The 13,299-nt window shown below is 31.3% G+C and overlaps 1 protein-coding gene and 5 non-coding genes across 7 annotated transcripts; all 6 read right to left on the reverse strand.

Moving 5' to 3' along the window:
• Positions 1–2,128: 2,128 nt before the first annotated feature.
• Positions 2,129–2,223, reverse strand: LOC130954333 (small nucleolar RNA snoR31/Z110/Z27). The gene has a single exon (XR_009076281.1). It is a non-coding gene; the product is annotated as a small nucleolar RNA snoR31/Z110/Z27 (small nucleolar RNA).
• Positions 2,224–2,576: 353 nt separating this feature from the next.
• Positions 2,577–2,667, reverse strand: LOC130954384 (small nucleolar RNA snoR31). The gene has a single exon (XR_009076294.1). It is a non-coding gene; the product is annotated as a small nucleolar RNA snoR31 (small nucleolar RNA).
• Positions 2,668–2,745: 78 nt separating this feature from the next.
• LOC130954600 (small nucleolar RNA snoR136) lies at positions 2,746–2,886 on the reverse strand. Its single transcript, XR_009076362.1, has one exon. It is a non-coding gene; the product is annotated as a small nucleolar RNA snoR136 (small nucleolar RNA).
• Positions 2,887–2,961: 75 nt separating this feature from the next.
• Positions 2,962–3,045, reverse strand: LOC130956544 (small nucleolar RNA SNORD25). The gene has a single exon (XR_009077154.1). It is a non-coding gene; the product is annotated as a small nucleolar RNA SNORD25 (small nucleolar RNA).
• Positions 3,046–3,292: 247 nt separating this feature from the next.
• Positions 3,293–3,377, reverse strand: LOC130956610 (small nucleolar RNA SNORD96 family). Its single transcript, XR_009077175.1, has one exon. It is a non-coding gene; the product is annotated as a small nucleolar RNA SNORD96 family (small nucleolar RNA).
• Positions 3,378–4,669: 1,292 nt separating this feature from the next.
• Positions 4,670–7,422, reverse strand: LOC130971343 (scarecrow-like protein 13). 2 transcript variants are annotated; one of them, XM_057897103.1, is made up of 2 exons: positions 7,234–7,422; positions 4,670–6,536 (listed from the first exon to the last, which is right to left on the reverse strand). In XM_057897103.1, exon 2 carries the CDS (start codon positions 6,372–6,374, stop codon positions 4,797–4,799), a length of 1,578 nt encoding a protein of 525 aa, XP_057753086.1. In that variant the 5' UTR covers positions 6,375–6,536; positions 7,234–7,422; the 3' UTR covers positions 4,670–4,796. The 2 variants fall into 2 exon arrangements, with proteins under 2 accessions (XP_057753086.1, XP_057753087.1); XM_057897104.1 differs by lacking the exon at positions 7,234–7,422 and adding an exon at positions 6,752–7,223.
• Positions 7,423–13,299: the final 5,877 nt, after the last annotated feature.

The following is a 13,299-nucleotide window of genomic DNA, read 5'->3' on the forward strand; positions in this document are numbered from 1 at the left end:
CCTAAAAAATTCATTTCTTCATTCATTCAATCTAATTTACCAAGATATTACTTATCTCGGTCATTATAATCATAGAACTCAAACTCTATCATAGTTGATGAATTTCTTATCGACTAAATTATTAATTCTACAAGAATTTAAATGATAGTCAATATCTATTCAATTAGAACACTATGACATTAAATGTCTGAAATCAAAGTATAATAAATACATTGTTAATTACCATGCAATTTTAGATCAAAAAAACTCTATTATTATGTTCATTTAGAGAATATCCTCAACAAATATGAATTAATTATAACAATTAGAAATTCTAAAAATGGTCAGTTCAATAATCATATATCTATGCATCATATATACATATATATATAATTTAATAAATAAAATTTTTTAATATTCATCCTATAAAAATACATATCCAAATTATTAATATCCTTTTTAATAATTCTATGACCTAAAACAATTTAAATTAAATTATAAAAAATTTATCTTATATTGTAATATCACTATCATGATAAATTTTTAAATTTAATCAATGACTTTATTATATTAACTCTTTAATAATAATAATAATAATAATAATCACAAATTATTTAACACGTAATAAATTAAATTATAATTATACTATTTATTCCTAACAATCTCCTACTTATACAAAAGCTAATCATAATAAATTAAATCTTGAAAATACTGTTATACCAATAATTTGCAAAATTACACATCAAAATAACCATTATGTGAATAACAAATATTAAAGTAATATCATAAGCATAGATTTGTTTTTCATCATTGATAAAGTTTTTAAGGTGTTAAAAACACACTTTTTATTTTAAAGCTAGTAAATAAAAAACTTATGTACTTATACTGGTAGACTTTTAAAATATGTAAAATGAAACTTTTTAAAAATAACTTTTATTTATTAAAATTTTTTATATAATCTCATAAATTAATTAATTTTTAAATTTAAATCTTACACTAATAACAAATATAATTTTATTTATACTTATAAAAAATAATTTTTAATTTAATATATCATATATAAATGTTATAATTTTACTAAATTAAATCTAAATTTGTCCACTTGCAGCTATATTTGGTTAGTGCCTTCGACCCATTTCTTGTTATCTAAATCATAAATAGCGAACTTATGTGGCTGTAACAAATCGTGGTCTATGGTCATCTGAATATTGGTGGTTGAACAGAGAAATAAATCTCCTCTCCATTTTATGTTACAATCGAAGAAATAAAGTATGATTTGTAATTCTTCAATATTTTTTCTATCTCATTTTCTCTTTATACCACATATAAACTAATAAAATTAATGATGACAAATTACCCTATACCCTATCCTCCGATGTGAAAAAAAACCGAAAAACAAAAAAATTTGAAAAAATGCATTCCGTTCAAAATTGACATCCATTTTAAGTTATACTTTCTAATTTTTGAAGGATAAATTTGTCGGTTCCATTCAATATAGCTTAAGATCATACTTACTTTGATCCAAAATCATAATTCCATTCAATATAGCTTGAGATCATACTTCGGTTAAACTTTGATCCAGAATCATGTACTGCAAGTTAAACTTTGATCCAAAATCATGTACTGAAGTTATCGTACATACATTTTGTTCTCTGATTTACCTAAACAATCCTATTTTGCAAAATAGGTTCCGAATTGATAATCCTAGCTCAGTATAAAGCCTTAACAACATACAGCAAAAAACTGACTTTTTTATTAGTTAAAAATCAGCCCGTTTGTTTTAAAACTTAAAAAAATTTGAGACCCTCCAATTAGCAAAAATTTAAATTTTCTCTTCCCCGCTAATCGGTCCAATTCCGACCGGAGAGTGGGACGGGTATAGAAGGATGTCCACTGTGAAAGGCCCCTTGGAATCCAAGGATACTTGATATTCTCCTTTCCTTTTTCAAAAAAGTGGTGGAAGGCAGTCCCGAGACTCTAATAATCAGTGGACTGCTCGCCGCATTGATTCTATGGTCTGATTTCTTCGTCTCATGCATTAAAAAAAAATCATCTCTAATCCATGTCTAGCACCACATTTTTCACAACAATTACATTACACACATGCTTCCCATATCCAAAAAAATGAGCCCAAAAAATTTACCAAAAACACATCATCAGCGATGGAAATTTCTTTCTCATCCACAGCAATTTGCTGTGTAGGAAGGTGTCCTAAGATTATTTCCACTTTCATCACCTGATGTGAAGTTGGAAACCACAGACAAATGAATATGAAAAATACTAACAAAAGAAAGTGAGATTGAACAAATTCATACAGCAACATGGTTTTATCAAAACTCTTTCTCAGTTTATCGTAAAAGAATGTCATAGGTAACAATATTATACAAGACTAATACTTTAAAAAATATGAACCAACAATATAATATTTTTAAAAGGACGTTATCATGGAAATTTATTTCTAATTCACAGCAAATTACAGTGTAGGTAGGTGTCGTAAGATCACTTCCACTTTCATGAACTGAACTGAGATAAGATATTATTTAAAATCAGATAATTTTGTTGAAAATGAGATCTAGCATAAAAAACAGCAAAGCTAGGTAGATTCAGAAGCATATTGATTAGTTTACCATCACTCTTAAAGAACTCAGATCAAGTGTTGGATTATGAATTTTGCTTCATCCTTACCTACCAGAATTAAGATATTAAATGTGCAAAATAATACCGAAACTTGAGAAACACAAAAACCTCAACTTTGAAACACACAAGAGATTTAGTTCCCCGACGTCCTAATGGAGCATCAAAATTGCAACCCAGGATAGCGAGGGGAACACACATCTCGGCTCCAAACATAAACTGCGATGCACAATGAAATAGTACATGCCAAATTTCATTTTAATTTGAAGCCCTTCAATCAGTAATTAACAACCAATTAACAATAATAAAAATACAAGAAATAAAAGTGAAAAACAGATTCTCCAAGAGGAAAACTCAGTCCCTTAGATGTTCATTAATGTTTGCGATCATAACCGCAAATCATTACAGGTCTGTAGGCTCATCATAGTAATAATAATTGAATAAAAGAATATGAAAATGACAAGGTATGAATGAAATGTAGCTGCTCCAGTGTTCTCCCAAAAGCAGAGGGCTCTGGGAGTGATATAGAAGAACAACACACTGAATGTTGCTTCGAGGGAACGAATCGAATGGGAATTGAAGAGGTCCACATCGACTAGATAGCGAAGCATAATGAATTTAACATAATTAAGGTTGCAATTGCAGAAGACGGTAGTTGGTAACTCAGGATTTTGAAAATGAGCCTCAGAATTGCAGAATGATAACATCAAAGACAATTTCAGTCCCGAAAGATGGTATTTGGTGTTTGATATCATCATTGGCATCATTTTTCACAGAGAAAAGAAGGTTAATAGAGAAGAGAAGATAAGAGAAAGGAGAATGTTAGTCTCATGGCCAGTCCCAAGAAGTAATGGCAGCAACGCCGCTCTACAAGGCGATGGAATATGAGACTCGCATCGACGGAGGAGCTCACCCGATTAAGGGGAGGACCATCAACGTCGACGACCATTGCTAAGTGACGTTGACTAGGGATTATGCAAACACACAAATCAATTTGCCCCCTTTCTAGTTAGGGATTTTCGCAAATCCCCCGTCACCGAAAACGAAAACATTTAAATGAGTTCGGCTCTTACAAAAACTAAACTTGTATGGAAGTGGAAGTGGAACCGGAAGCTGAGGCGGATCTGAAGCTGCGGAAACCCTAGACGAGCTGCTCTGAATCACTTGCTGCTAAGATAGATGAGAGTGGGAGACCCATAAAGCACTTCTTATAGAGAGACAGAGCGGGAGTAGCGTGGTCGCCGCTATTCACAAATTAGGTTTTTCTGAGAACCCTGACAACTTAACCACTATGACTCAACTGGGCTTCTTTTGTATAAGCCCATATTCTATGTCTTTGAAGCTATACGGATTCCCCGATCCAAATAAGCGTTTAGCCTTTTACAATATGGCCCAGTACCACTACCAACTATGGTAAGAACCTAAATTAAGACATAAAAAGACCCCTGTCCAAAAAAAAAAAAGACATAAGACCCAAACAATGAAGGCATTTATTTAAATAAAAATACTAAAACTATTTTTTATGATGAGCCTCACTCCTCAGTGTTAAAAGTATGATTTATTTGTTTAGTCATATTTTAAAAAAAAATAACACTTCTATAATATATCAAAATCAAACTCCATAATTTATAAAAAAATATTTTCACATGAAAACCGATGTAAAATCTTTCACCAATAATGAATTAGGATATATTTTTTCTTTTTGAGCCAAAACAACAAGGTTGTGTTTGTTTATTGAGATAGAGACAAATTATGTTTGACATATGAGATGTGAACAAAGATATTATATCCAGAAACATTGAATTAGTATATTTTGTATCCATCCTGATAAAAAGAACACAAAAATACTATCAAATAATAAAGAACGAGGTAAAGCAGGTTCGAAGGCGCCATTTTGGAACGGATCAAACGCAAGGGTCTTGATGTTTATGTTAAAGAATCAAGAAAGACAGGGACGCACATATATAAATTCATCCTTAGCATATGCACATATTTCTTCTCAGACAAACACGCACGCTTATTTTGTAGGACATCATTATGTTTAGCAGCTAATGCAGATTCGAATAATAGTATTGACATTTAGGGTTATTTTATGGCTCAAAAGGGTACATACTACATACTACATACATATTGGAACATTGCTAAACCGAAAAAATCAATGCTAAACTGAAGAGAGTCAGCACTCAGCACCAAGCTGAAGAAGTAACCATAGCTCTCCTCATCCATCCTAGATAGAGAGCATCATCTCTCTGCTCAACCCTATAATTTCCATTGAATTCTTTCAACATGTTCCGGACAGCAGCCATCACAGAAGGACTCAACGGCCATTGTCTGAAACCAGCCATGGAGAATCTCATTCTCCACTTTCCTAGAAGTTCATGCCTCTCAACCCTCTCCACCCCCTCGCAAGCCACCATGTTTACTATGTCCCGCGCCACGCAGTGCTGCTCCGCATTCAGCCTTTTCCTGTCATCTCTCGGGCACCCGGCATCTATTGATTCAAACATGGCAGTGTAGTAATCCATTATCTCCACAAACCTGTTGAAGAAAGATGAAGTGTTGGTGTTGGATTCTTGCTCAACAAGTGTCACAACCTTGGGAGACAAGCTCTTAACCAATCTCAACAATCTGTCCCTGTGATTCTCCGTGCTTACACTCTCATCCTGCATGTGATGCAGAACATAAGGAAAATTTACAGCCAGAGCTTCCCCGGCTCGAATAACTATATTTGTTCTTTCAACTTGGCTGCCACACATTGCAGCAATGTGAAACTCCAATGGCACTCCGCAAGACCTGGCGAAATCCGAGAGCCGTTGTCCAACAATCTCAAGTCCTCCGCCGCGAGCATGAATGGATTGGGAATCATCCACGGCGGTTATGCGAATGGACGGCGGTCCACCTGGCCTATGTGCAAGAGCTTGAATAAGTAAAAGCCACTGTGTGCCCTGTGTGATTTGGAAATCGAGTATATGAATCATGGACTCAGTTGCCATTGCTTCTAAGATGACTGCGTTTGCAGCTACATAAGCAAACTTCCAAAATGGGCAAATCTGATACAATATGTGCATGTAACTCATCAGTTCTTTGCTTGTTGGTTGTTCACACTTTAAGGATTTGTATATCATGCTCCCAGATGACTCCAATCTTGCTCTTAGCCCCTCCAACAAGTAAGCACCTAGCCTCTGCAATGGTTCCCCATAAACTGATACCATCTTCCCCAACACATTATCCATCCAACCAATTGCTGTGGCTATATCATCATCAGACACGGCCTGCGCGCATCGAACCAGCACATCTCTCAGCTCTAACTTTGGAATCATCTGCACAATCTGATCCCAATCATATTCAATTGTTGGAGAGGCTGTGGTGAGGCCACCTTGGACACAGTTGTTGTCATAACTGTCAGCAGCATCTGATTCATTAGGCTCCAACAACGAAATCTCGAGTTCTCTGAGCTTGTGCTTCCATTCATTCCCATCATCAACGCTAGAGTAAGGCGAGCCATAGGTGTTGTCGGATGAGTGGTGGTTATCTGAATAGCATGACTGAGAGACTTGTGGGGAAAATGGACTCCTATTTGAAGATAACCCACTGGCATAGGAAGGGGAATCAGTTTCACAACCTATGAGCTCAGTGGTTGCTGGGGATGATTCCAGGGTAAAGTATTGATCCTTGCAGGATTCAAAAGAAACAGTGGCTCCCTTCATCATATTATCATGGTGGATACTGTGGCATAGATTGCTTTGTAGCATTTGATACATGCTTTGCACAGGTTGGTGGTAGAATTAGATACCAGCTTGGCTTGGATGTCTCTCAGATATTTGCATGTACAGAATTGTTTGATTTACTCAGCCAGACAAGAAATGAAGGCTCTTAAATAGTGTCTAGCGCTAATTCACAAATGTATTGACGAAAAGTTTGATCTGCATAATAAGAGAGAGAAAATGAATTAAAATTTCATAAAAAACCAAGATCTAATGATGAAGATATGTCATGAAAAGCAAGTAGAAACTCAGAAAAATGATGAAAATCTACAAAAGAATCCAGAGTCACTAATCAATCCATGAAATAAATAAAGAAATTAGAAATACATAATGAAAACATGGAAGATCCACTAGTAATCCTGATCTAAACATACCCTCTACCAGGCTGAAACTGAATTGGGGAAAGTCTTAGAGGAAAAGGACACATAGATGACCACAAGAATCCTATATGGAAGTAGTTACAATTCTTTCTGGGTAATTTCAGAATTTGAATAACCAAACTAAAGGGCTATTAGCTATCAAGTAGTAAGAGGTAAAATCCTCCAACCAATCAAAAAGTAAGAGACAAAAATAGCAATTTATCTATTCATATTCCTGAGAAATATGGTTTAACTTTTAGCTCTGAAGTTCCAACTTCCAAGATGGCCAAGTTTTCAGGGAAATGATGATTAGTCTACCTCAAAACTACGGAAAAATGTTTGCTTGAGTTGGTAATTTGAAAAGTTGAATAAGTGGAGAGCATAGGACGGCAAATAAGACCCGCAAATAAAAGAATTTTCAAAACATACTCAATTATCCAGCACATAGAGACCAATAGAGAAAGAAACAGAAATGAGAAATCCATGTAGCAGTGTACCTCAGTGTGGTAGTTGGAAGTTGTGGTGACAGAGGGCAGAGATGAGAGGGAGGAACCTGATTGCTTTCTTCTTTTCTCAAAGGCTTATTATTGTTAGGTTGCGTGTTATGACTTGTAGCTATAGCTTATAGCGGGGTACCGCGTTATACTACCATTTATTAATATTAATATTAATAGAGAGTGAGAAAAAAACATGCACGTTGCAGAAATAGAATAACTAATTAATAACCACTCGGTTTCGTTGAACGCAGCAAGCAATATCTGACTAGTGACTCTCTTGGAAGCAACTAGGAAACCACATTATGAGCTTATCTCATCTCCAAATTAAAGGGCTCACTAGCTACTGCTTCAGTTCCAACTTACCTTTCCGCTAAAACTATTCTTATCTTTTCACTTACATGTTTTTATTAATCTTATCCTCTCTTATTAGATTCTCATGTTGGCGTTTAATATCATCATCATCATCTATCAAGAAAAGATGGTGTTGCATTTCAGAACAGCTGCCTCCACTTAATCAATAAAACATATGTCCTTGTTTTATTTGTTTAAACAATTCACTTGCTTATGTACGTATATATATATTTTATAATAAAAAATACAGATCATTTTAACTATGCATTAATACATGAATTGAAAAACATTTTTTTAAAGAAAGGAGGGGGTGGATTGGGCAAAAGAATTTATGGAAGTGAGGCGGTTGCACTCATTACTCATTAGAAGAGTTAGAAGCACATGAGAGAACTTCCATAGCCAGCAATTCTTTTTTTTTTATTATTAAAAGTGCAAACTATCTTTGGGACTCATGTCGATCACCGCCCACCAACTGCAACAAAGTTGTCTGGCTTCTCCAACTTTGCTTAATAAAACAATATTAAATAAGTTTGTCATCACTCTCACATGTTAAGTATATGCAAATTATTAGCTTAGTCATCGATTCAATTATATATTCTTTAAAAATACATAATATTCAATTTTTTATTACAATAATTAAAAAAATAACAAAAACACATCTAACAATTATAAATAGATTTAATATCTTTTTAAATTTCTATTTCAGATTTAATATATTTAATTATTAATATATTATAATTTAAATACATCTCCAAAATTTAAATTAATTAAAATTCAAAATTCAATTTTAAAATTTAAAAATAAATCTTAAACCACATAATTATTAACTAATACCGTACAAAACTTTGAAGGAAGCAGAACAATCACATTTGCCACACATCATAAACCCAGAGGCACACATCGTCCGTGGTTCGTCATCCTCCGTCGCGGTTCATTTGCGCTATCTTCCTCCTTGGTGCTCATCCTCGACGCCGCCTTCATCCTCGGCGCTCATCCACAATGCCGCCTTCCTTCTCCTCGACGCTCATTCACAACGTCGCCTTCCTTTTCCTCGGCACTCATCTTCATCGCCGCTTTCCTCTTCCTCGTCGCCGTTCGTCCGCGGCGAAAACATACCTAAGGTTTGGATGCATTTTTGTTCATAGAGTTTTTCTAACATCATTGCTTTTCTTATTATTCTGTACAATATTCTTTTTTTAATTAAAAATCGATTAAAATGGCTTGAAGAGATTCTCATATATTTTGCAATGTTAAATTATTTTTGCATGTGCAATTTATATATTTTGGAAGTGTTTACTTTTTTACTGTTTACGTGAGTTTTAGTTGTCTGCAAGAGAATATTATGTGAGTTTTACTGCTACCTAGTTGTTCTATTCTCATACTTGTGTTGAGGATTAATTTGTTTTTATTGGTGATTTTTGTTGACTATTAGTTATTTGGTGTGAAAGTTTGTAAATTGGGTTGTGTAAATGTATAATTTTACATGTGTAATATTATAAATTTTGGGATGTGTAATAGGAATAAATTTGAAGCATCATCTTCAAGTTCTTAAGGTGGAGATATTACTATGACTACTAATCAGTGTTTTAGCTGGTTTGTGCAGTGTGTCTAACTTGTTAATTGTTCATTCATTGTGCATAAATTACACTTGGTTATAACAGATAAAACTTTTTCCAAACAGTTAACTAGATTGATTTGCAACACATCCAAAATAATATTCCATCTTTTAAATTAGTTCATGCACACATCTAAAACTCATTTATTTGAACCAATGAACCTGGCCTTTACAACTAAGAGCGGTCTCTAGTGTCTAAAATTGTAGTGGTTAAAGATGATTTTTTGTTGACCAACAAGTGCTTTGTCCACATCTGGTAGTGGACAATGCAAGAGAAATATTAGGACCAAGGGCAAAAGAATAAGTGCATGCCCAAAATCTATTTTTTGTTCATACGGATCATTAATTCATTATTAGATCATGGCCCTTGTTTTGATCAGTTTTTGTTATTTCTTTAAAATTATATAATAATATGTAATTTACGTTCATTTAAAAATAATACAAAAACTATTTGAAATTATATTTAAATTAAATATTATTTTAAAATTTTAAATTTATTTTAAATATAATCAGTTAAATATAATTTGAACATATATATTTTAAATTTTAGTATTTATATTTAAAATTATATTTATTAATTTAAATTAAATAGTGTATAATTTTAAATTATAAGTTAGTATATGTAAATTATATTAATTTTATTCTTAATTATAAGGATAACTAATTAAAATTAAACTCTAAAAAATTATTTCTATTAAGCAAAATTCTACCATGAATTTTTTATGAAATATTTAAAATGTAACCTAAACTATAGTAGCTTTTTTTAATATTTTCTATATGATTAAACTAGAAAACCAAAAAAAAAAGTTTATTTCTAAAAGTTTATTAAATTAATAGATTAAAATTTTATATTTAATAATATATAATAAATTTAACTATTTCTCCTGGAATATATATTTAGAATTTCTTTAAATTTTAAACTATTTTAATTTATTTATTATATATGTAATGCATGATTAATATCAGTTATCTACTAATTTATTTAAGTTATAACTATATTAGAATAAAATATTTTCTAAATAAATAAAAATTCACCTTCATTTAAATTTTGTCAACAAAAAATTAAATTAATTATTTTTCTATTGGTGCCATGAAATAAAAGTAACAAAAAATTATCAATATTTATTTATTTTTTTTTTAAAAAATCGATAAAGTGATAAGTTTTCTATTTTTAGTTGTCTAAAAACTTTTTTTTATAACATTTTTAACTTATACTTTAAAAAATTTTATAACCATGTATTTAATTATCTCAATTATTTTTTAAGATGTAATATTTTATTTATATTTATTTTTTATTATTTTTATTTTTATCTCATTTGACATCAAACTTATAAAATTAGAATATTTAATCTATTATATATTATTAAATATAAACTTTTAATCTATTAATTTAATGAACTTTTAAAAATAAACTTTTTTTTGTTTTTTAGTTTAATTATATAGAAAATATTAAAAAAACCTACTATGGTTTAGGTTACATTTTGAATATTTCATAAACAAAAATTAATGGTAAAATTTTCATGCTTAATAGAAATAAAATTTTCAAAGTTTAATTTTAATTAGTTACCCTTAAAATTAATAATAAACTAATTAATATAATTTACATATACTAACTTATAATTTAAAATTATACAGTATTTAATTTAAATTAATAAATATAATTCTAAATATAAATGCTAAAATTGAAAATATATAAGTTCAAATTACATCTAACTGATTATATTTAAAATAAATTTAAAATTTTAAAATAATATTTAATTTAAATATAATTTCAAATAGTTTTTGTATTATTTTTGAATAATTGTTAAATTATATATTATTATACAATTTTAAAAAATAAATGAAACTCACCGAAACAAGTGCCGTGATCCAATAATGAATTAAAGACCCACATGAACAAAAAGCAGTTTTTGAGCATGCACTTATACTTTTGCCCTTGGCGCACTTTACATAATAGTCTCTTTCATTAGTTTTATACTAACGCTACTCTTACATTAACCAATGCCAGGAGTCGACAAAGCACTTGTTGGTAAAAAAAAGTCATCTTTAGCCACCACAATTTAAGCCATTAGTAGGGATGTCAACGGGGCAGGGCAGGGGCAGGGGATGCCTCCTTGCTCCCTATCCCCGCCCCCAGATTTGCTCCCCGTCCCCATTCTCATTCTCCGCCGTGGGGGAATATTGTTCCCCATCCCCATTTTTCACAGGGCACCATTCTCCGCGGAGACCCCATTCTCCATTTATCTGATAGTTTTAACTAATTATTAATTTCTATATGAATAGAGCTACAAGTATCCATCTTATATAAAAACAACAAGATTTTATACAAAAAGCTTAAACGACAAGATGTTACTTCTTTCGAAATGACATAGTGGGGGACGTAACCGCGAACTAGAGGATAGAGCAGTGGACGAGGTGGGAGATACGGCAACAGAGGGGAGAATGGACACGACGACAGAGTTACGGAAATGAACGCCGCAAATAGAGAGTACGACGCAGTGAGGGTGATGGCACGGTGAGGTGTGACGATGCAGAGGGAGAGTGGCGGGGGGAGGGGTGGCTGTAGAGAGGTTAGATGGAGTATGGAGTATGGACAGCGTTAGGGATCTCTGAATTGAAAAAGGGTTATGCAAATGAGAATTAGGAGTGTTGGGTTATATATATATATATATATATATATATATATATATATATATATGTTTTGGGTTTCGAGAATTAGCGAGGACGGGGCGGGGATCCCCGCTCGAGTCCTCGCGCCTGCTTCGAGGAAATTTTGTCCCCCGTCCCCATCCCTGCAGAAAAAAATTTTCACAGTTAGATCTCCATTCGGGACAGTCCCCACAGAGATTCTCGCGTCTCGAAAAATTTTGCCATCCCTATCCACCAGAGATATTTCCTTATAACTACTAAGTAATATAACATAAGGAACGTAAAAGAATTGATCTTGTACAAAAGAAGAAAACAGTGTTACAGAGAAAAGGAAGGTAAAAGAAGGAAACAATAACTAACTATGAAGTAGATAGATAGGAAGTTAGAAAAATTTTAGTTTTTAAAATTTAAATTAATCTTAATTATCAATGTGTATCTAAAAAATAGGAATATATTTTAATTAAAAAATAATTAAATAATATTAAAAACTGACAAAGGCTGAATTTTGTTATACAAGTAGTATTTTTCCTTAGCTATATGGGTTTTTTTCTAAACTAAAATAAAAAAATCTTTAATTTTAAAAAAATATTATGTCTAAGTTTTTTTTATAAGGAGTTCGTCTAATTTCTGGCGAACTTCATATAATGAGTAAAGTTCACCTAATTTCTCGGCAAATTTTATCATACTCATCCAATTAAATATACATTATAAATAAAAAATAATACATTTTGTAAATTAAAAATGTCATCTATCTTCATCGAATATCTATAATATTTTTTTTTATGTGTGTTATTGACCATTGATATATATTGTAAAAAATTTTAAACTATGCTCTTAAGTCTTAACCATTTTTTATTTTTTTAATTATGTTCACCCTATTCTTTTTTTTTCATTTTCTACGTGTGTTATTGACCATTAGCATATACTATAAAATTTTTTAAATTGTACTCTTAACTAATTTTTTTATTATGAACATACTTATTTTAAGGATAAACCAATAAAAAAGAAAAATAAATGGTTAAGAATACAGTTTAAAGAATTTTATAGTATATTCCAATGATCAATTACACACATAGAAAGTGAAAAAAAATATTATAGACATTCGATGGAGATAAATGACATTTTTATTTATAAAAAGTATCATCTTTTTATTTATAATATGTATTTGATTGAATGAGTATGATAAAGTTCGTCGAAGAATTAGGTAAACTTCATTCATTATATAAAGTTCTTCTAAACAAAAAAAATAGATTCTGAATTAAAATTAGAATATTTTTTTGAAATTAAAGATTTTTTATTTTAGTTTAAAAAAAAAATCCTAATTATATGGCATGAGGATTAATATTATTCGTACATTAGAGTGAGAGTCGAGCATGCACGGAGAGATAAATTAATTATATTATACAATGTATTTTAATAAGTGTTATATTATTTAGAGATTGATTAGATAA

This window comes from Arachis stenosperma, chromosome 1, assembly GCF_014773155.1.
Source record: "Arachis stenosperma cultivar V10309 chromosome 1, arast.V10309.gnm1.PFL2, whole genome shotgun sequence".
Lineage (NCBI taxonomy): Eukaryota > Viridiplantae > Streptophyta > Magnoliopsida > Fabales > Fabaceae > Arachis > Arachis stenosperma.